This window comes from Culicoides brevitarsis, chromosome 3, assembly GCF_036172545.1.
Source record: "Culicoides brevitarsis isolate CSIRO-B50_1 chromosome 3, AGI_CSIRO_Cbre_v1, whole genome shotgun sequence".
NCBI classification, from domain to species: domain Eukaryota; kingdom Metazoa; phylum Arthropoda; class Insecta; order Diptera; family Ceratopogonidae; genus Culicoides; species Culicoides brevitarsis.
In genome coordinates this window covers 29,567,997-29,588,430 of record NC_087087.1, presented here as the reverse complement: position 1 = coordinate 29,588,430, position 20,434 = coordinate 29,567,997, and the positions used below count along the sequence as shown (strand labels likewise).

Sequence of the window (20,434 nt, the reverse complement as noted above, 5' to 3'; positions counted from 1 at the left end):
GTAAAAAAATCAGCGTTTTTACTTCCAAACGCTGATTTTTTTGTTTCATCAAATTTCGACCCAATATGATCAAAAATCATCTTTAGAATGAATATTTATTCAATTTTAGGCTTAAAACTGGTCAAAAAATGACATGTAAAAAAATCAGCGTTTTTACTTCCAAACGCTGATTTTTTTGTTTCGTCAAATATCGACCCAATATGAACAGAAATCCACTTTAGAACGACTTTTTATTCAATTCTAAGCGAAAATAAAAATAAGGCCGCTCCCATTTTTGTTGATCTTTTTCCATAGTTTTTAAGAAATTTTCAAAAAAAAATTTATGTCAAAAACAAAATTTATCATGAATTTTCTTCTCTAAAAATATTTAAAAAAAAATTATTTTTCAAAAATTTTTTTTTTATGAAATTTTTAACTTGAAATACTTTGAGATCAATTTTCAACTGTCAAATATCAATGTAAATACCATAAAAATACTAAAAACTCATAAGGGCCAAAATTTGTAAAAACAAAAGGTTTGCAGCGGCCTTATTAACGGAAAATATTTAAAAAATCAAACGAGACGAATGAAAGTGATAATTACCATTTTAACCGATATTTGAGACGAATAAAAATGACAAATCCCCGCACATCCGTTTTGGCGGCGCTCTTTTCATTCCGGAAACTCCCGTACAGCTCCATACATGCCTCACAGCCAGTACGAGACATACGCAAAAAAAAACTGAAGCCCAAATGCCAGTTGGGACCCCAACCCATGTATCAATCAACTCGAGGTGCGAACTTAAAAAAAAAATCATAAAAAACCCATTTACAACACAAAAACCCATCAATTAAATCCTGAAAGGTAACAAAGTGTGTGACGCTCGGCACGCTGCTTGCGATGCACATCGAGCTCAGTGTCTCGCGCGACAACTTGACGCGGAAATTGCGATTTAAGATTCGTTCACGTTCTGTTCTTTTTTTTCGCTGCGACTGTCTGCGTTGCGATTCACAGACTTTCGTGCACGCGTTGCTGCTCTCTCAAAAAAAAAAAAGTTATTCACACTCACACAATAAAAAAATAAAAAAAAAAATAGCAGGAAGAATGTGGCAAAAAATAAAAATACGTCGCGGAGTAATTTGATGGCCTTTGAAGGAAATCGGCAAAGAGACAATTTTTTTTATTTTTGCCGAAACGTCAACAAAGGAAGCGCGTTCCTGAATGATGATGACGATGATGTTGATAGGAATTGGCGACGTCATATAAGAAAAAAAAAGAATACATAATATGTTGTGCACGATAAAAAAATTGTTCTATTTGTGCTGCTTTGTGTGTTTTGCGAAGTTGGTAAAAGAAGAAGATGTTGCGACGAAGAAAAAAAATTTTTACAATTTCGGGTGATTTTTCGTATCTCTGTGTGAGGAAAATTTCGGAAAATGTGCATCCAACGTCGAGTGTGACCTAAATTTCGTCTTGCGTTAAAACTTTATTTTTTTTCCGTTGCAGATCTTGTTACAACAATTCAACAGCGAAGCGTGGCAAAGTTATTGTTCAAATAACTCAACAAAAAAAAAATCTTTTATTTTTCAAAAAAATCATTGAAAAGTAATTTTTTCTACACTTTTCGTCAACAACAACCAGCAACGAAGATGACAGAATCTTTGAAATTCGGTCCCGAATGGCTCCGCAATACAGTGGCTCCGGCACTCGATGCCGCCGCGAGTTTGACATCGAATGCGTCAAATAGCTCGTCGCGCTACCCGCTGGCAGAGTTCCGTTACGGCAGAGAAGAAATGTTGTCTTTGTTCGACAAAAACATAAAGCTGCCCGAAATCTATTCAAAATATAAGAAATTGTTTGTGGATAAGATACAGTGCCCGTTGGCGTTGACACCATCCACAGACGAGGAGCTCGAGTATTCGCGGAGTGCGTGGCCAACGCGTTCTGTGGGCGCTCCCGGATCCACGGGCGGCCGAGGCAGGGGAATTTCCGCGGAACGGGGCAGAGGTCGTGGCAGAGGCGTTTATCATCCGTCATATCAGCGATCGACTTCGTTATATGACGAGGAGGGGCGCTCCATTGGAAGGGTAAGAAATTTATTTTTTTTAAGTTTTGGGAAATTTTTTTAAAGAAATATCTAAAAATGAAAAAAAAAATTTAAATTTTGGAAATTTTTTTTTATCAAAAATTATTTGAAAAAGATCAAATTTTCTTACTTTTTAATTTTTTATGAAAAAAAATCATTAAAATATGGAAAATTGTTAAAAATATAATTAAAAAAAATATTTGATTAATAATAAAAATTATTTAATTAAAAATCAAAATTATGTCCCTGATTAAAAAATAAAATATTTGAATTAAAATTTATTAAAAAAAATAATTTTTAAAATATTTCGAAATTTTCTTGAAAATTTTCTAAACATTTTTACTCTATTAAATAGCTATAAATTTATATAATTTTTTTAAATTTAATTAAAAAATTTAAATTATTTTCATTAAAAATTTAATTAAAAACATTTAAAATTTAAAAATAATTTTTATTTTATTTTATTAATTTTTTTTTATTTTTTTATTTAAATTAAAATTTATTATTTTATTTTTAAATTTAATTAAATTAAATTTTAATTTATAAAATTATTTTAATTTAATTAAATTTTATTTTTTTAAATATTTAATTTTTTTTTTTTTTATTAAATATTTAAATTAATTTAATTCAAAGTTTCTTTCAAAAACATTTAATTTTTATTAATTTTTTTTTATTATTTTATTTTATTTTACAAAGAAATGTTCATTCTGAAGGACTTTTTTTTATTTTTATTCAATATTTTTAACTGAATTAAATTTTAATTTAATTAAATTATATTTTTATTAAATTTTAAATTAATTTTTTTTTATTTATTAAATTTATTAATAATTTTTATTCTATTATCTAAATTAAAATTTTTTTTTTTTATTTTACAAAGAAATGTTCATTTTGAAGGCCTTTTTTTATTCTTATTTTTTTATTTAATATTTTTTAATTAAAAAATAAATTTTAAATTAAATAAATTATTTTTAAATTTTTTATAAACTCTTTTCACCTTTAATTTTTATTTAAAATTAAATTTTAGTAAAAGTTTTAAATTTTCATATTTTTTCTAAAAATATTTTTCCTTTTTTTTTATATTTTTTTTATCTTTATGAACTTAAAATTTTTTTCCATCAAATTTTCATCTAAATTTTTTTTTTAGGGAGAACGTCCTTGGCTCGAACGCAATGGCACGGGAGACGGCGTCGGCGAATTTGGCACAACAACGAGTCCCCGCAAGGAATATGGGCGCGTTGGTGCGGAAAATTGGCGCCGCAGTCGAACGGATGAAGAAGGTACAGCAGGCGGCAGCGAATGGCGAAGCTCGGGCTTTTCGACGCGCGACACGAAATGGGGAGCAGGTCGTTCGTGGCGCGACGACGAGTATGGCGGCGGCAGCAAGGAGGAATACCAACGATCCGTTAGCAATCCGAACGGCTCGAATGGCATCGAACGAAAACCCTACGCGTCGGCGACGGGCCTGAAAAAACGTTCTTGGGGCGAAGGCGACGAATCTTCGCTGCCCGAATGGGCGACGGAAGATCCCTCCGACTATGGCGGAAGTTTCGATGCGACGGGAGCTTTTCACGATTCCGAAGACGATGATCCGCGAAATCATCATCATCATCGACAACGTTCGCCATCGGGAAAAGTTCAAAACGACACGAGGAGTGAAAAGCGCGAAGTGACAACAGCGACGACCGCAACGAAAAAGCAACAAGAAACGCAAGATCGAAGCAGTGAGGAGCGCGAAGTGGATCGAAAAACGGAATCTTCGTCGTCGGAAAGCAAAAGCAATGAAGGATCTCTCGAAAAGGAAGTGAAACCCGTACCGAACAACGTGGAAAATGCGAAACGTGCCAAGGAAAGTCCCACGGAAACGCCCGTTGTGCCGCAAACTACGGAATTGCGACGCGTCGCAGGCACGGGACGCGTTCAAAACATCTCAGAATCAAGTGTGGATCGCATGCAAGAAGTAGCTGACGACATGGTGGCCCAATTGATGATGGAAGACGAGCTGATAAACGCGTTCGAGAACGATTTGGGTCTCAACAAGTCCGGAACGAGTCCCTTGATGGGCGGCAACGGCATGCCAAATAATCGTTCGTCATCCGCAAGTCATCAGCATCAAGCGCAACAACCCCCGACGAGACCCAATCCCGCTTCCACGGACTTTTGGTACTACCAAGACCCCCAAAATAAGGTTCAAGGACCCTTTTCGGCCGCCGAAATGTCGGAATGGTATCGCGCCGGGTACTTTGACGAGAAACTTTTTGTGCGTCGCGGATGCGATTCGCGTTTCTCGACGCTCGGTGACCTGATAAAGATTTGCGGCGGCGCCATGCCTTTCATTTCATCGCATTTAATACCAGCAATGGTCACACCTGAGCTTCCAGTTTTGCAGAATCCGTTGTTATCCGCCCCCATGCTCGACGACGTGCAACTCAAATTTCAACTTCATGCGTTGCAAAAGCAGTTTATGGTGCGTCAGCAGCAAATTATTCTGCAAAAACTCATGGCAACCGAGCCATGGACCATGCTGACGACGGAACAGCAAAATACAATGTTGTCGCATCACATGTCGCAAGTAACGTTGCCCGATAACCTGATGACGACGGCGAGCCTTGTGGGACTTAATCCGGCGCAATTGCAACAATTGCACCAACAAACGATGCAGGGCACGTCTCCCGCATCGCAGCAACCACAGTCGAATAGTCATAATGTGCCTTCTAATATTATTTTGAACCAAGCGGCGTCTCCGGCGAATCAGCGACACCCGGCAACGGCGACACAAAATGCTCCCGCCAACAACGGGACACCTCAAATGCCCCAAAATCCCGACCAGATTCGTCAGTTAATCCATTCGATGAGTCTCGGGCAGCCCCAAGTTCCGCAGAAAATGTCACCGATTGAAGCCGATCCGATAAAATCGCTCATCATGCAACTTTCCATGCAGAAAAATAGTCCCGTTCCTTCGAATATGCAGCCTGGACATCCGTTAGCGAAGCCAATGGGTCATCCAGATCCCGTTTTCCCGTGGGGCATGCCCGGAAATCAGCAGCAAATGCTTCACATGCAATCGCCGCAGCAGCAGCCCAACACTCAATTCCATCATCAAATGCGAAACATGCCCGGCTTCAATATGATGGAAAGCGACATGGAGCTCCGAAAAAATGAATTACAACAACAACAACAAAGCCAGCAATGGAATGCGAATGCTCCCGTGACGACGCCCGGATCAAAGGCCTCGTCGTTGCTCAGCATGTGGGAAATGCCGCCAATTAAGACGCCCGTCATCAATAACGGCGACATCATGCCGAACAATAATTTTGTCGATGCCGCAAAGACTGAACAACAAGAGCAGCAAGAAAAGCAGCGACAATTCCTCCTGGAGGAACAACAAAGACACATGCAGCAGCAACAGCAAAATCACGCGCCAGTTGAGGAGAAAAAACACGAAGAAGAAGAATTGAAGACGCCGCCGACGGAAATGAAAGTTGTCGAGTCGAAGGAATCGAAGCGACAAGCGAAAAAGGCTGAACAAGAACAAGAAACGGCCAAAAATAAGCAAAATAAGAAGGGCGGCGATGCGAATAAGGGTCAGCAACAGCAACAGAGCTCAAAGGCGAAATCGGCGCAGAAGGAGGCTGATGAGAAAAAACGCAAAGCTGACGAGAAGAAAAAGTCGAAGGAAATGAAGGAACGTCAACAGGTCGAGGAGAAGCGCAAACAAGAGGAAATGATGGAACAGCAACGCAAATCCAAGTTACTCGAAGCTCAGCGACGCGAGACGCAAATGAAGATTCAAGAAGAGCAACTTGCGATGCAGCAACAAGTGAGTTTTGTTTTTAATTTTTTTTTTTTTTTTAAATTTACCAAAAATTTATTTTTGTAGAATTTTCATATTTTTAACCTTAAAATCCATTTCAAAGTTATTAAAATTTTTTTTTTATAATTTTTGATGAATTTCAAGCTAATGGGCTTTGAAAATTCATCAAATGGGAACCATCCAAAAGGCATCAAAATGAAAATTAAATTATTGGGCTTTTAATTTTTACGTTATTTTATTTTAATTTTTATTTAGTTTTTTTCAATTTTCAAGCTTAAGAACCATCAGAAAGACATCCAAAGCAATTTTTCATAATTTTTGATCAATTTCAAGATTTGAAATCATCAAAATACATTCAAAAAATTTTTTTTGATTTCTGAAAAATAATAAGAGAACTATTAAATTAAATAATTTTGAAAAATTTAACAATTTATTTTTTTTTTGACAAATTATCATTTCTCTGACGTGAATTTTTTTTAAAATTAAAAAAAAAATAATTTTCTTAAAAAAAAAAAAATTAAAATCAAATTAAATTTTTCTTCTCATTTTTCAGCAGGCAGCCCATAACAAGGCTCAGCAACAGCAACAACAACAGCAGCAGCAACAACAAAATCAACGTCCCGTCACTCAAATGGCTCCGTGGTCAAATAGTTTGGCAGCGGGTCAATCTGGTCCCAGTCTCGCTGAAATTGAGAAAGCTGAACGCCAACAACGTGCCGAGCAAATGCGCATCGAGCAAGCAATGCGCGAACAACGCGAACAGCAACAAATGTTCGAGATGCAACAAAAGCAAGAAAGTATCTTAAAATGGAACGCTCAAAATATCATGCCGGCTGCGGTAAAATCTCTCGCGGAAATTCAAGCCGAGGAACATGCGAAGCAAACTGCCGTCGAAAAGGAGTTGCAAGCACAAAATGTAAGAGTTTTTCTAAAAAATTTAATTTTTTTTTCAATTTTAATTTATTTTTTTTTTAATTTTAATTTAATTTTTTTAAATTAAATTTCTTTTAAATTTTATTTTTTTTTTAATTTAATTTTTTTTTATTTTAATTGTTTTAAATTTTATATTTTTTACATTTTTTTTTCAATTTTTTTTTTTAATTTTAATTTTTTTAAATTTAATTTAAATTTTATTTTTTTTTTAATTTAATTTTTTTTTAAATTTATTTTAATTATTTTTTTAATTTTTTTTTCAATTTTTTTTTTTAATTTTAATTTTTTTTTTCATTTTTTTTTTTTAAATTTATTTTTTTTTTAAATTTTTTTTAATTTATTTTTTTTTTAAATTAATTTCTTTTTAATTTAATTTTTTTTTCAATTTTATTTTTTTTAATTTTAATTTTTTTTTAAATTATTAATTTTTTCAGGCTGCCAAGCAACGCGAAGAAGAAAAGAAGGGAGTTTCGAACATGGCGTCCTTCTGGAGTACAACGGCACAACAATCCGCCTGGAATACCGGCAAAATTTGGGGATCGGGTGCCTCGTCGAACTTTTCTACGTCGGGCGGCGGCTTCTGGGAAGAGCCCACGAAGGTTGCGACAAATCAAAAGGGCAATGCGCAAAGCGGCGGCACCAAAATGTTGGCGAAAAGTCAAACGATGGGCAGCATCACGACAAATAAAGCAGCTCAAAAGGATCAGAAAGCGAAGCAGGCGGCTTCCGCTGCGGCGTCATCCAATGCAAAAAGTGTCACAAACAGCAACAAGACAAATGCCGTTGCCTCGTCTGCCACAAAAGCCGCGAAAAGTGACAAGAAAAGCGAGGACAGCCATAATGCTGAATTCAACGCTTGGTGTTGCAAGGCATTGAATAATTTGAATGCGGAAGTTGATGGTAAAAAAATTTTTTTTTTCGTGTGAAAATTTAAATTTTTATTGATTTAATTGATTGCAGTTCCCACTTTTGTTGGATTTTTGCACGACATTGAGTCACCTTATGAGATCAAGGATTATATCAAAATGTACTTGGGTAAGAAAATTCGAAAAAAATAATTATTTTAAATCAGATTTTATTTTTTTTTTGTTCTTCAGGTGAAACCAAAGAATGCATTGAATTTTCTAAACAATTTCTCGAACGTCGCAGCAAATTGAAGAACCAACAACGGGCCCAAAACGCTCATATCGATGACATGTGTTCACCAGCGCCTGCGTTGACGCCAAACGATTTTCAAGAAGTCAAGGTAAAATTTTTGTTTTTCTGTCGAGATTCATTCGAAAATTTTAATTTTTGAAAAAAAAAAATTACAGTTGTCAAAATGTTTTAGTTAAAATTTCAAATTTTGAAGCTAAAAACGTCAAAAATGTGACATCTGTCAAAAATTTCCCCATTAGTATTTGTATAAATGTCAATTTTCTGTCAAAATTTGACAGATGTCTAAATTTTTCATTGAAATTTCATTACTGTCAATTTTCCTTATTATCTTCAGTCATTTTTTTAGTTAAAATTTTATTTTTGAGAATGATTTTAATGAAAAATTATAAAATCTTCTGACAGCTGTCATTAAATGAACTGTCAAAATTAAGAATTGACATAAAATTTAAGTAAAAATTAAATTTTTGAAGATATTTTAGAGACAAAATATGAGATTTTACTCAAATTTCTTGATAAATTTAATTTTTCTAATTGTCAAATTTTGACAGATGTCAAAATTTTTTAAACCAAAATTTCCAAAATAAAACCAAAATAATATTTTTTATAGAAATTTTTTTGTCAAATCAAATTTAATTTTTAAGAATTCAAAAGGAAAAAAACTAAATTATTTTAAAATTAAAATTTTACCCAATTTTTTTTGATAAATGTCAAATTTTTGAAACTTAAAAACTGACAGCTGTCAAAATTTTTTGTGAAAGAACTCATTTTCTAACAACTCAAACATCAAAAAATAAATTTTTCATGAAAAATGTCAAGAAAATGCTAAAACTTAACAATTTTACTCAAAATAATTTTGACAGATGTCAATTTTAAACTTTCAAAAATTTGACATTTATCAAAATTTTTGGGTAAAATTTCAATTTTAAGACGATTTAGTTTTTTTTCCTTGTGAATTCTTAAAAATTAAATTTTAGAAAAAGTAAAAAAAAAGTAATTTTTTGTCAAAAATTCTTTCTCAAATGTCAAATTTTCTTATTTTTAAATATTTGACAGGTGTCAATATTTTTAAATAAAAATTTAATTTTTAATGATTCAAAAAAAAAAAAATAATTAAATTTTTTGATAGAAATTGTTATAAAATGGCTCAAAATTTAAATTTTATTAAAATTTTTTGATAAATGTCAAATTTTTTAAATTTGAAATTTGACAGCTGTCAAAAAAATATGAAAGAACTTAATTTCTAACAAGTTAATGATTTTTTAATAATTTATTCAAGAAAAATCTAAAAAATTGTTAAAAAATCAAAATTTTATTAAAAAATAATTTTGACAGCTGTCAAATTTTTTACTTGTCAAAAAAAATTAACGAAAATATTTTTTTTTCTTTTTCAGAATAAAACTAAAAAAGTGAAAAAGGGGAAGATGACCAAGGTCGATAATCGTATGCTCGGTTTCTCCGTGACCGCATCGCCCCATTGGAATCTTGAAAAGAACATGGATTCATCATAAAAAGTCTTCTAAAAAAACACAACAAAACTACAAACACGAAAAATGTAGCAAAAAATCATATTACAAAAATTATGATATGAAAAAAAAAATTGTTGAGTCTATTTTGATCTTTTAATTAAGTTTTATTTCGTTCACTTAAATTGTATTTGATTATTCAAGCAAAAGCAAGAAATACAAGAAAAATATGACAATTAAAGTGCATAAATGCATAAAAAGTTCGTAACTCGAGACATGATTAAATAAAGCGAAATATTTAAGAAAAAATTTTTTTTTAATTTTTTTTATTTCGATTTTCAACATTCCGAATAAAAAAAAACATTTTTTTTTTTAAATGAACGAGATTGGAATGTCTCAACTTTATTTTTAACATACAAAAATAATACTTTTTGATCTTTTTTTAGTGTTCACTGCGGATTTTCCGGGGTTTCTGTCGCCTCGCTGGCGCCCGGTGTCGTTTTGTCATGACGTCTTTTGGCATCGGCAGACAGCAAACTATTGTTGACGGTCAAAAGTGTAGCGCGATCTCGCAAACTCATGCCATTGCTGCCGATTCCCGTGACTCCGGTGCCCTCTTGATCGTCCAAAAAGCGATCCATGATGCACGGGACCCGAATTTGCGTTGTACTTTTTCTTGTCGAAGCGATTATTTTTGCTTACAAAGGCATCGTAACGTTCGGATTTCTTCCAGTGATAGTAAAATTGGATAATTTCGCCGACACTTTTGCCGGGAACTTTTGTCGCCCGTATTTCGTGAAAGTTTTTTCCGTGTGCCAAAAGTCCCGCTTCAAAATTCGTGCATTCCTCCTCGGACCAACAACTACTTTTCTCGTCTGTGCTCGAGTTTTGGGCCTCTTTTAGGCGATCGGAGGCCTTTTCCGTGTCATACGAGCTTTCTTGCAACGTCGCAAGAGCTTTTTCGTCATCTCGAATGTGACGTGAGGCGTTGTGAGAGTTACTGGGAACGACATCGCCCGATGCCCATGTCACTGCGGAGTCCGTTGCACGCGGATTTTGTTTGATTTTCTGTAAAAAAGCGACAACAGCTTCCTCCGCCATGCAATACGGACTCCAAATCAGTTGATCGCTCTTGTCACTGCCCATTGTCTCGCCAATTTCCGGAATTTGCGCTTGATGTTCGACGCCGATCATGATTTTTTTGCGATTATCACTCTCGTCGGGCTCGTAGTCGACGTCACTTTCCTCCGCTGCCGCCAAAATCGCACTTAACGAGTTCACGCCGACCGGATAAAGTCGTTTTAGGTCGGATTCTTCGTCCTCGAGATCAGATTCTGCCTTACTTTCGTCGGCATTTGTCTTGTTTGTCGTATCGGCATCATCTTCGACACTTTCCTCCTCGTCCATAGCCATCGGTTGGTTGTAGTACATTGCCAAAAGTTGTTCGAGCGGCATATCGCCTTCACGCTGAAGGTCATCAAGTTCGTTATCGGCACCGGCTTCAGCTGCTGCCTGTCGTTCTTCCTCCTCGAGCGTTTGTTCGTCGTCGAAATCGTGAATCATCATCTATGGAAAAGTATTTTTTTTATTAAAAATTGATTGAAAAGACAAAAATTGAAGGATTACCTCGATTGTCGGCTCGAATTCTTTATCCTTCTCCTCAGACATTTTCGAGATTCACTTTAAATGATGAAATTTTTGAATTTTTTGTGATTTCTGATGAATTTTTGTGTTATTTTAAGACAAATTTAATTTTGAAAAACCAAAAAGTCCCGAAATTTACTGCGAAATTCAAGATTTTGAGCTTCCCTCGAAGGCTTCGCGTTTGTTTTGGTTTCTACGAATTGCGAAATGGGTTTCCGCCAATTTTTTTTCAAATGTGTCATGGGATTGTAATGAGATGAATGAGAGTGAGTACTGAAATTGCAATATTTTTGGGATTGAAATTGATTAAAAAATTTTGGAATTGATGAAAATTTCAAGTTTATTACAATTTTTGAAAGTTTTTAGCAATATTTTATCAAAATTTGATCTAAAAATTGGATTTTGAAGCACAAAGTCACCGTATTATATGAAAATTGCCATTTTGCTAATTCAAGACACAATTTAGGGTTGCCAACTATTTTTTTGAAAAGTTTTCAGATTTTCGAATAAAAAATCTAAAAATTATTTTTTTTTAGATTTGTTTTATTTTTTATTTAATTAAAATAATATTCAACAACCATTCAATAAGTTAAAATTTTCAAAAATAAAATGATAAATTTTAATTATTTTGAAAATTTTGAACTAAAAGCATTTAATTTTTCTGTGAATTTTGAAATGAATATTGGAGAAAAATTTTCAAAACTGGTAAACTTTTGTTTTTAATTTTTACCTTTAGGTCGAAAAAAGTAGAAAATATTTTGAATTTCCTTCTGACTAAATTCTTACGAACTTTTAAGACGCCATCTTGGAAAGATATATAATATTGATTTTTTAAAAATTAAGAATATCTAAAAAATTTTAACAATTTTTTATAAAAGAATCAATTTAAAAAATTTTGAAATGTAAAGTTTTAAAAGTATTCAGTATTAAAAATTTTTTATATGTGAAGAATTATCAATTTCAAAAAATTTTTTTTTATGTTTATTATTTAGCCTAAATTAACAAAAAACAAAAGAAAGTTTAATAATATTTCTCAAAATGGATAATTTTTTCAGAATTTTAAATCAGAACATAAAAAATTAAAAAAAAAATAATTCGCCAAAAACATTGAAAATTTTTTCTAATTATGAATTTAGATAAGTGCTTGAAATAATGAAAAATATTTTTATCAAATTTTTGTCGTCAAATTCTTTAAAAATATAAAATTTTCCAAAGATTTAAAATATTTTTTTACAAATTTTTCGACAAAATTTAAAGTTTTTGTGAAATTTTCGAATATTTGAAAAAAAAATCTAAAAATTTACGAAAAATTAAAAAAAATCTTGAAATTTTCAAAAAATTGAAAAAAAAAAAATTGTAAACTTTTCGAAAAACAAAAGAGTTTTCAATAAATTTTTCCACAAATCAAAATTTTTTTTTTAAATTTTCGAATTATTTATTGAGAAAAATTTCTTAAAATTTTCTAAAAATTATAAAATTTTTAAAAAATTGAAAAACTTTTTCGACCAAATTTTAAGTTTTTTGAAAATTTAAAAGAGTTTCTTAAAATTTATGAAAAATTAAAATAAAGTTCTTGAAATTTTCGAAAAATTAAAAAAAAAATATAAAATTTTCGAAAATTGAGAAAAAATTTTTTTTCTGAAGAAAAAAATCTGGCAACCCTACACATATCGTCATCTCTTCGAAGGCAGCAAAGTGAAATTTTTTGTTATTCGAATTTGATCCGATATTCAGGTAAGAAAAAAGCTGAAAATATGTTAAAAAGTTAGTTAAAAGTGCTCTCTGTCCATTTCCGATAAAATTCTGTGAAAATTCAAAGTGTTCGATAGCTAAATTTTCCTTTTTATCTTCGCAGCGTTTCTTCTTCTTCGAATCTCTGTGCGTCTCACACACAAACGACACACACGAACACACACACAGAACCTCCTCATACACACTCAAACTATCAAAAGAAAAAAAAAATCTTGAAAACTCTCGAAAATCATGCAAAGTCAAGCGCAACCCCGACAATTTAATGGAGATGGGTAAGCAAAAGCCAATCCACATTATTTTTTGTTGGTGTGATTGAAATTTTTGCCTTTTTTGCTACTTTTCGCTGTCGCTACCGTCGTAGGCAGCACGCATACACACGTTTTTCAATGTAGCTGAAAAAAATCCAATATGGATGCTCGATCGATTTTTATTTTTGTAGTGTCTTTGTTGTTTTTGTGTGTTTCGTAATAGTTGACGTTTTAACGAAAAAAATCATTTTTTGCGTTTCAGAGCCCCGAAAAAACGTTACGGCGAATTCCAACCACGCAACAAGTTCAACGGCAATAATTTTAATCCCGAATTCGCGAACATGAGTCATCAGCAGCATCCACAGCAATTTGCTCCTGCGTTCAATCCGCATCACGGCGGCGGCAATGGAGGCATGCCCAAATTCGATGTGCCTCCCTTTCCGGGTGCGCAATTCAATAACAATGGCAACGGAGGTCCGCCACAGCCGCGTAACAATCAGCGCAATTTCAACGGGAAACCGAATCCGGTGAAGAAAGACTACAACAACGAGCCGTATTTCCACGAGAAGGTATTTCCCCCTAATAACTCTCATAATAATAACGATTCGTTTGGAGGTCCAAAAAAATTTCCGGGCTCCACGTTTCACGCTGCACCCAATTCTAACACTAATTTCCCCCACAAGAAAAAAGACACCAATGAGTTTGTGCCGCGCGGCGTCGCTCCGCATCATCAGCAGCAACAGCAGCAGCAATTCCGCCCGAAATTCGAGGACACGAAAAACATGTCGAAGGAAGATCGTGCGAAATTGCAAAGCATGAAGGCCAAACACCCGGGACAAAACTTGGCGACACCCACATGGGAAGTTATCGGGCTCGAGGAGTTCCGCAAGAACTTTTATGTCCCGCACGAGAACATTTTGCGACGCACTTTGGAAGACGTCACCTCGTTCCGCGTCACAAATTCCATCACAGTCACCGGCGAAGATGTTCCGCATCCCAACCAGGCCATGGAGGAAGTTCGTTTCCCCGATGGCTTGATGCGCGAAATGACAAAACAAGGATTTACTGCTCCCACGCCAATTCAGAGTCAAGGTTGGCCCATCGCGTTATCGGGACGTGATATGGTTGGCATCGCTAAAACTGGATCGGGAAAGACTTTGGTAAGAATTTTTTTTTTTTTTGCGTTTTGAGACTGAAAATTTTATTTTTTTATAGGCTTATATGCTCCCGTCGATGGTTCACATCACGTACCAAAAACCCGTAAGACGCGGAGATGGACCAATTGTCTTGGTTCTTGCTCCAACGCGTGAATTGGCACAACAAATTCAAACAGTAGCACGTGACTTTGGTGTTCATAACATGAATAAGGCTCCGATTCGTAACACATGTATCTTTGGAGGATCCCCGAAAGGTCCACAAATTCGCGATTTGGAGCGTGGTGTTGAAATTGTAAGTTTTTTTTTTAAATTTTTAAAAACATTCCAAACTATTTTTTTTTAAAAATTGTAAAAAAATCGAAAATTTTGATAAAAATTTTGAAAAATTTTCGGAAAACTTAAGTGAAAATTTTAAAGTCAAGGCAAAAAAAATTAATGATTTTAACTTAAGCTTTCTTTAAGTCAAAATTTTTTTAAGACTTAAGATATTTTTTGAATTAAGCTTATGTTTAAGAGCAAGTCAAAAAATGATTAGTTTTGAAATTTTTACTAAAATAAAAAAAAATATGATTTTTTTATTCGGAAAATTTTGTCGAAAAAATTGAGGGGGAAAAATAAAATTAAATATTATAATACAAATTTTTTTGAATATTTTGGAATTTTTAATATTGATCATGAAAAATTTTCTTTAAATAAATTAATTTATACAAAAAATTAAAGAAATTTTATTTATTTATTTTTATTGAAATGTTAAAAAAAAACATTTTTTTAAAAGTCAATGATAAAAAAAATTATTTTTTTTAAAAATTTTAAATTTTGGGATGTTTTTTGATGAAAAAAAATTTTCTTTACTTTTCAAGTTCAAATTTTAAAATAAAAAACTAATAAAAAATAAATTTTAAAAAATTTTAATTTTTCTAAAAATTTAAACAATTACTTAAGCAAAAAATTCAAAAAAATTTATTTTTTTATTTTTTTGAAAAATATTATGGGACAATCTATGAAAATATTAATTTTAAGCAAAATTTTTAAATTTTTTTTTTAAATTTGGTAGTTAAGTTTTGACTTAATAATTTTTTTTTGTCTTAAGTTAAATATATGAAATTTTCTATTTATTTACCTATTTAATTTATTTATTTTTTGAAAAACCATAAATTATTAAAAAAATTTAAAAAATTAAAAAAAATATGAAAAAAAAAAAATTTTTAAATAATTAAAATAATTTTAACCTAAATTTTTTTTAAACTTAACTTTAAAATTTTGAAAAGCCGAAAATTGGGAAATTTAAGAAAATAAAAGTTAAAATTTTTTTTAAAATTTTTTGCATTTTTTTGAAATCGTTTGAAAATTAAAATCAAATTTTTTTAGTTAGTTTTAAATTTTGTCAAAACTTAAAAATTTCACAAAATAAATATTTCAAAAAAAATTAAAATTCTTTCTAAAAAAATTTTTTTCAAATTTTTTAATAATTATTTTAAAGCAAGTTAACTCAAAAATTATTTTAAATACTGGAAAAATTATCAAAAAAATTTTTAATAATCAATAAAATACCAAAAAATGTCAAAAATTTTAATTTTTTTTTTAATTATTTTTATTTTTCGACATAAAGTGAAAAAATTAAAGTTTTTAAAAAAAAATTGAAATAAATTTATTAAAGAAATCTTGCAAAATTTAAAAAAATTCTTCAAAAAATATTAAAACTTTTATTTTAGAAAATTTGTTAAAAAAAAGTGAAAAAATAAAAAATTCATAAAAAAATTCGAAAAAAATTAAATTTCATACATTTTTTTAATTTTCAGGTAATTGCAACTCCAGGACGTCTCATTGACTTTTTGGAACGTGGAATCACTAACTTGAAACGTTGCACTTATCTCGTACTTGACGAAGCTGATCGTATGCTCGACATGGGTTTCGAGCCCCAAATTCGTAAGTTTCTATTTCTAAAAAAAAATTATTCAATTTCACTGAAAAAAAAAATTTTTTTTAAAGGTAAAATTATTGAGCAAATTCGCCCCGATCGTCAAGTGCTCATGTGGTCAGCAACTTGGCCCAAGGAGGTTCAATTACTCGCCGAAGACTTTTTGAAAGATTACATCAAAATCAATATCGGATCATTAAATTTGGCTGCCAACAGCAACATCGAGCAAGTCGTGGAAGTTTGCGAGGAATCCGAAAAAGAGGCAAAACTCTGTCAACTCTTGAAGGAAATTGTCACAGATGACCTCGAGAACAAAATTATCGTTTTCGTGGAGACAAAGAAGAAAGTCGAGGATTTGCTTAAAGTTATTCAGAAACAAGGATATTCCGTTAATTCCATTCATGGCGACAAATCACAAGCTGAACGCGATTTCGTCTTGCAAACATTCCGCAATGGCAAAGTGAACATTCTCGTTGCCACAGATGTTGCTGCTCGAGGCTTAGATGTCGATAACGTAAAATACGTCATCAATTTCGACTACCCGAACTCGTCGGAGGACTATGTTCATCGTATCGGGCGTACTGGGCGTTGTGAGCAACTTGGCACCGCATACACATTTTTCACGCAAAATAACGCTCGTCAAGCACGCGAACTCGTTTCCGTCTTGGAAGAAGCCGGACAATGCCCTCCTCCTGAACTTTTGTCCTTGGCACAATCGATTAATGGCAAAAAAGGTCCGTACCGCTCGAATTATCGCCAATATGGAAATGGCGGCAATGATTACAACAATCGTCAATATGGCGGCTTCAATAAATTCAATAACGGCAATCAACGCCCCAATTTCCAACAACAAAACCAATACGGAAACCAATTCAATAACGGACCGCATTTCAACAAATTTAATCCGGGCTTCAATCCGCATCAACAAAACCCTTATAACAATGGCGGCGGATACCAAGGCGGCAATGGAGGTCAATACAATAACGGTCCACAGCAAAATCGTCGTCCCAATTTCCAAGGAGGCCCGAAATTCGGAGGACCCCAAGGCGGAGGCAACTTTAATGGAGGCCCGCAGCAAAATCGCCCGCCGCATCAACAGCAACAATTTTACAATTCGCGCTACAAGCAAGGCAACGGACCCCAAAATGAGGATGGGCAAAAGCCAAATTACCAAAATCGCCCGCCACGCGGCGAAAATAATTACCATAATCAGTACCAGCAACAACAAACGCCCCAGCAGTCGGGAGGTTTTAATGGGCCACCGCAGGCGGGTCAACCTGTTGCTGCGGGACAACAACAAAATTACTTGGTTGACATGTTTGACGATTTGTCCGTGTATCAGCGCGTGTCGCCATCTGTTCAAGCGGTTCCAGCACAAATTGCAGGCTTGCCACAAGGAAGTGCCGGTAAGTTTTTATTAAATTATTATTAAAATTTTCGAAAATTTGAAGAATATATTGAATTATTTTCGAAAAATCGAAGAATATATTGAATTATTTTCGAAAAATCGAAGAATATATTGAACAATTTTCGAAAAATCGAAGAATATATTGAAAGATTTTCGAAAATATGAAGAATATATTGAAGCTTTTTCGAAAATATGAAGAATATATTGAACTTTTTTTGAAAATATGAAGAATATATTGAAGCTTTTTCGAAAATATGAAGAATATATTGAAGCTTTTTCGAAAATATGAAGAATATATTAAATAATTTTCGAAAGTTTTGAGAATATATTGAATAATATTCGAAAAATCGGAGAATATATTGAATAATTTTCGAAAATTTGAAGAATACATTGAGAAATTTGCAAAATATTCATTTTTTCATTAATTTTTTTAAATAAATATTTTTATTTTTCATAAAATTTAATAATTTTTTTTATTAATTCACAGCTATGGCTTACCCACAATTCACAATGCCCGGAGCACCTCAACCATATTCCTTCCAATATGCCTAAAAAGGGCGTTGCGGAAGTGAATATTCGACAAAAAAAAAATAAAAAATTCGTATAAAAAATTAAGCTTAATAATCTTAAAAAAAAAAATAACTCTCTTCTCAATAATCTTGAGCACTCGTAATTTTATTTCATATTTCTTAACAGAGAGTTGCAAAAGAAAAAAAAACATATATATTAACCGTTCATATAACATAAACATATATATTGAAATATTGAATAATATCAATACAATTTCACGATGAACTAGTTTGAATTTCTTCCAAATATCGCTAAAATTATATTTACGTCACATGATTTTTTTTTTAAATGTTACGTCTTACAAGAAAACAAAAATTGTATTGATATTTTATGATAAATAAAACAAATAACAAACGATTGGCTAATTGTTTTAAAAGTTAAATAAAATTATTAAACAGGATAACGGAGAACTTTAAATGTTCTGTAGTATTACAAAAAATAATTCAAATAATTAATATTGGTGTATTGATGATTTTTTCTTTAATTTTTGTTTTTTTTTAAATGTAGAATTAAGAATCGCAAAAAAAAAATATTTTGCGAATATAATATAAATAATATTGCACGTCCCAAACTTATAATAATAATATGGCACATTATTAAAAATTATCGGAAAAATATTCCGTTTAAATAATATTCAAAAAAAAATATATATCTTAAAAAAAAAGAATCGAACTGAAACAAAAGCGTGCAAAAACACAAAAAATATACAAGAAAAGACGCAAAAGCATAGAAATGCACTTTATTCTTAAAAAAAATTAAAATTAAAACGAAAAATAATTTTCGGTTTCACAAACCTTTTTTTACACAATCATATATATTTAAACAAAAAAAAATATATATGATGATAACTTTAAACATATTTACAAAACATTTTCTTCTTTGGTGAAGCCAAAAGAATTAAAAAAAATCGCTAGGTAGATTACAGCAACAAATTCTTTTCATAAATTGTATTTTATGGAAACCCTGAAAATGTATACACAAAAAACTGAAACATTAATTCGTATTAAGTAATCCTACCAAAGATCTCAAATATTATCATTATTATTATTATAAAGCAAGAAACTTAAAAGAAAAATAATAATAATAAAAAAATAGTTATGATGATAAATTAAACACGAAAAAAAACTAAATGTTTGAAAAAAATGTTTATAAAAATGGATATGAAGCAAAAATGGGTATTCGAAGCGTGAAAATATTATTATGTATTAAACATAAATATAAACGTTTAGTTTTATATATATAATTTTTTTTACAACATGAGACACGAAACGTAAAACAAGTAAAATAATATTTAAAAAAATTTTATTGTCTCTGAAAATAATGAATATGATATACATATATGTTACAAAAATATATCATATATATCATAAAAAAAAACGAATAACTTTAAGAACATGTATGGAACAAAAAATACACGACTAAATTAAACATAAATAACAAAATGTAGCTTTAAATTTAAAAAAATAAAATTTAATAAAAAAATGGGAAAATCGAATAGAATTTATGTTTGTCAAAAAATTAAATAATAATAATTAAAAAAAATAATTAGTGAAAATTACGAAAAAAAAAATATATTTCCCACCACGAACATTATCAATTTAAAATTAAAAAATTATTTTTATAATAATAAACGGAAAAAAGCTACATTTTGTGTTAGAGTTTAAAAAAAATAAGAAACAAACGATAAAAAAATGTATTTTTTAATATAAGTCCTACTAGCGAATTAAATAATATTACAACCCGATTAATTATTTAATTAAAAAAAAAAATAAATAAATAAAAATCGGGAGAAAAAAACTCGAAACCGCTCATAAATTTTTATATTGATTTTATTTGTTCTTCCAAGTAAACGATTGGATTGAAAATTAAGAGAAAGACAGAATTTATTATTCATATATATGATAATATGATATATATGACAAAAAAATAGTAATAAAAATAATAATAAACTTAAAAACATTTTAAAATAAAAAAAAAAATAAAAATGTTGAACAAACTTTTGCTACATTATTGAAGAATGACAAAAAAAAATAAACACAATGTCTGAGAAAAAAATCTAATTTTCTTGAAACTTTCGAGAAAATTAAAATTTAAAAAAAAACACAACAACTGTGATATTTTTCTAGATTCAAAACGTGTTGTATGAGAAAAACGACTCCCCAAGTATTTTTGCTACTTAGTTAATTTTCAATTTTTTTTTTAATAAAAAATAAATAAATAAAAGAAAAATCGTACGAGCCTACTAAAGCAATGAAAAACTACTAATTTAATATAAAAATAAATTATTTTTTCGTTGACGATTCACA

The 20,434-nt window shown here is 31.2% G+C and overlaps 3 protein-coding genes across 6 annotated transcripts; 2 read left to right on the top strand and 1 right to left on the bottom strand.

The window, feature by feature from the left end:
- The first annotated feature begins 766 nt into the window (after positions 1–766).
- On the top strand, positions 767–9,729 carry LOC134833631 (GIGYF family protein Gyf). 2 transcript variants are annotated; one of them, XM_063848016.1, is made up of 8 exons: positions 767–844; positions 1,487–2,067; positions 3,211–5,883; positions 6,434–6,793; positions 7,245–7,710; positions 7,771–7,845; positions 7,908–8,056; positions 9,360–9,729. In XM_063848016.1, the coding sequence occupies exons 2-8, from the start codon at positions 1,630–1,632 to the stop codon at positions 9,474–9,476; spliced, it is 4,278 nt and encodes a 1,425-aa protein (XP_063704086.1). In that variant the 5' UTR covers positions 767–844; positions 1,487–1,629; the 3' UTR covers positions 9,477–9,729. The 2 variants fall into 2 exon arrangements, with proteins under 2 accessions (XP_063704086.1, XP_063704085.1); XM_063848015.1 differs by having other exon boundaries at positions 6,431–6,793; positions 9,360–9,728.
- An 85-nt stretch (positions 9,730–9,814) lies between these two features.
- LOC134833636 (mesoderm induction early response protein 1-like) lies at positions 9,815–11,257 on the bottom strand. The gene is made up of 2 exons (XM_063848033.1): positions 11,058–11,257; positions 9,815–10,997 (listed from the first exon to the last, which is right to left on the bottom strand). The coding sequence occupies exons 1-2, from the start codon at positions 11,097–11,099 to the stop codon at positions 9,969–9,971; spliced, it is 1,071 nt and encodes a 356-aa protein (XP_063704103.1). The 5' UTR covers positions 11,100–11,257; the 3' UTR covers positions 9,815–9,968.
- Positions 11,258–12,748: 1,491 nt separating this feature from the next.
- On the top strand, positions 12,749–18,540 carry LOC134835991 (uncharacterized). Of its 3 annotated transcripts, XM_063851080.1 has the most exons (8): positions 12,749–12,809; positions 12,931–13,099; positions 13,338–13,644; positions 13,759–14,235; positions 14,291–14,524; positions 16,032–16,158; positions 16,222–17,556; positions 18,046–18,537. In XM_063851080.1, the coding sequence occupies exons 2-8, from the start codon at positions 13,059–13,061 to the stop codon at positions 18,108–18,110; spliced, it is 2,586 nt and encodes an 861-aa protein (XP_063707150.1). In that variant the 5' UTR covers positions 12,749–12,809; positions 12,931–13,058; the 3' UTR covers positions 18,111–18,537. The 3 variants fall into 3 exon arrangements, with proteins under 3 accessions (XP_063707150.1, XP_063707149.1, XP_063707151.1); XM_063851079.1 differs by having other exon boundaries at positions 13,338–14,235; positions 18,046–18,540; XM_063851081.1 differs by lacking the exon at positions 12,931–13,099 and having other exon boundaries at positions 12,751–12,809; positions 13,338–14,235; positions 18,046–18,539.
- Positions 18,541–20,434: the final 1,894 nt, after the last annotated feature.

Excerpts from the sequence above, each read along its gene's own strand:
- LOC134833631 (XM_063848015.1), top strand. The coding sequence starts at position 1,630 with ATGACAGAATCTTTGAAATTCGGTCCCGAATGGCTCCGCAATACAGTG. Across the intron at positions 2,068-3,210 it reads AGGGGCGCTCCATTGGAAGG|GGAGAACGTCCTTGGCTCGA; the intron begins GTAAGAAATTTA and ends TTTTTTTTTTAG. Across the intron at positions 7,711-7,770 it reads TTTGAATGCGGAAGTTGATG|TTCCCACTTTTGTTGGATTT; the intron begins GTAAAAAAATTT and ends AATTGATTGCAG.
- LOC134833636 (XM_063848033.1), bottom strand. The coding sequence starts at position 11,099 with ATGTCTGAGGAGAAGGATAAAGAATTCGAGCCGACAATCGAG. Across the intron at positions 10,998-11,057 it reads AATTCGAGCCGACAATCGAG|ATGATGATTCACGATTTCGA; the intron begins GTAATCCTTCAA and ends ACTTTTCCATAG.
- LOC134835991 (XM_063851079.1), top strand. The coding sequence starts at position 13,059 with ATGCAAAGTCAAGCGCAACCCCGACAATTTAATGGAGATGG. Across the intron at positions 14,236-14,290 it reads CTGGATCGGGAAAGACTTTG|GCTTATATGCTCCCGTCGAT; the intron begins GTAAGAATTTTT and ends ATTTTTTTATAG. Across the intron at positions 14,525-16,031 it reads TGGAGCGTGGTGTTGAAATT|GTAATTGCAACTCCAGGACG; the intron begins GTAAGTTTTTTT and ends TTTAATTTTCAG.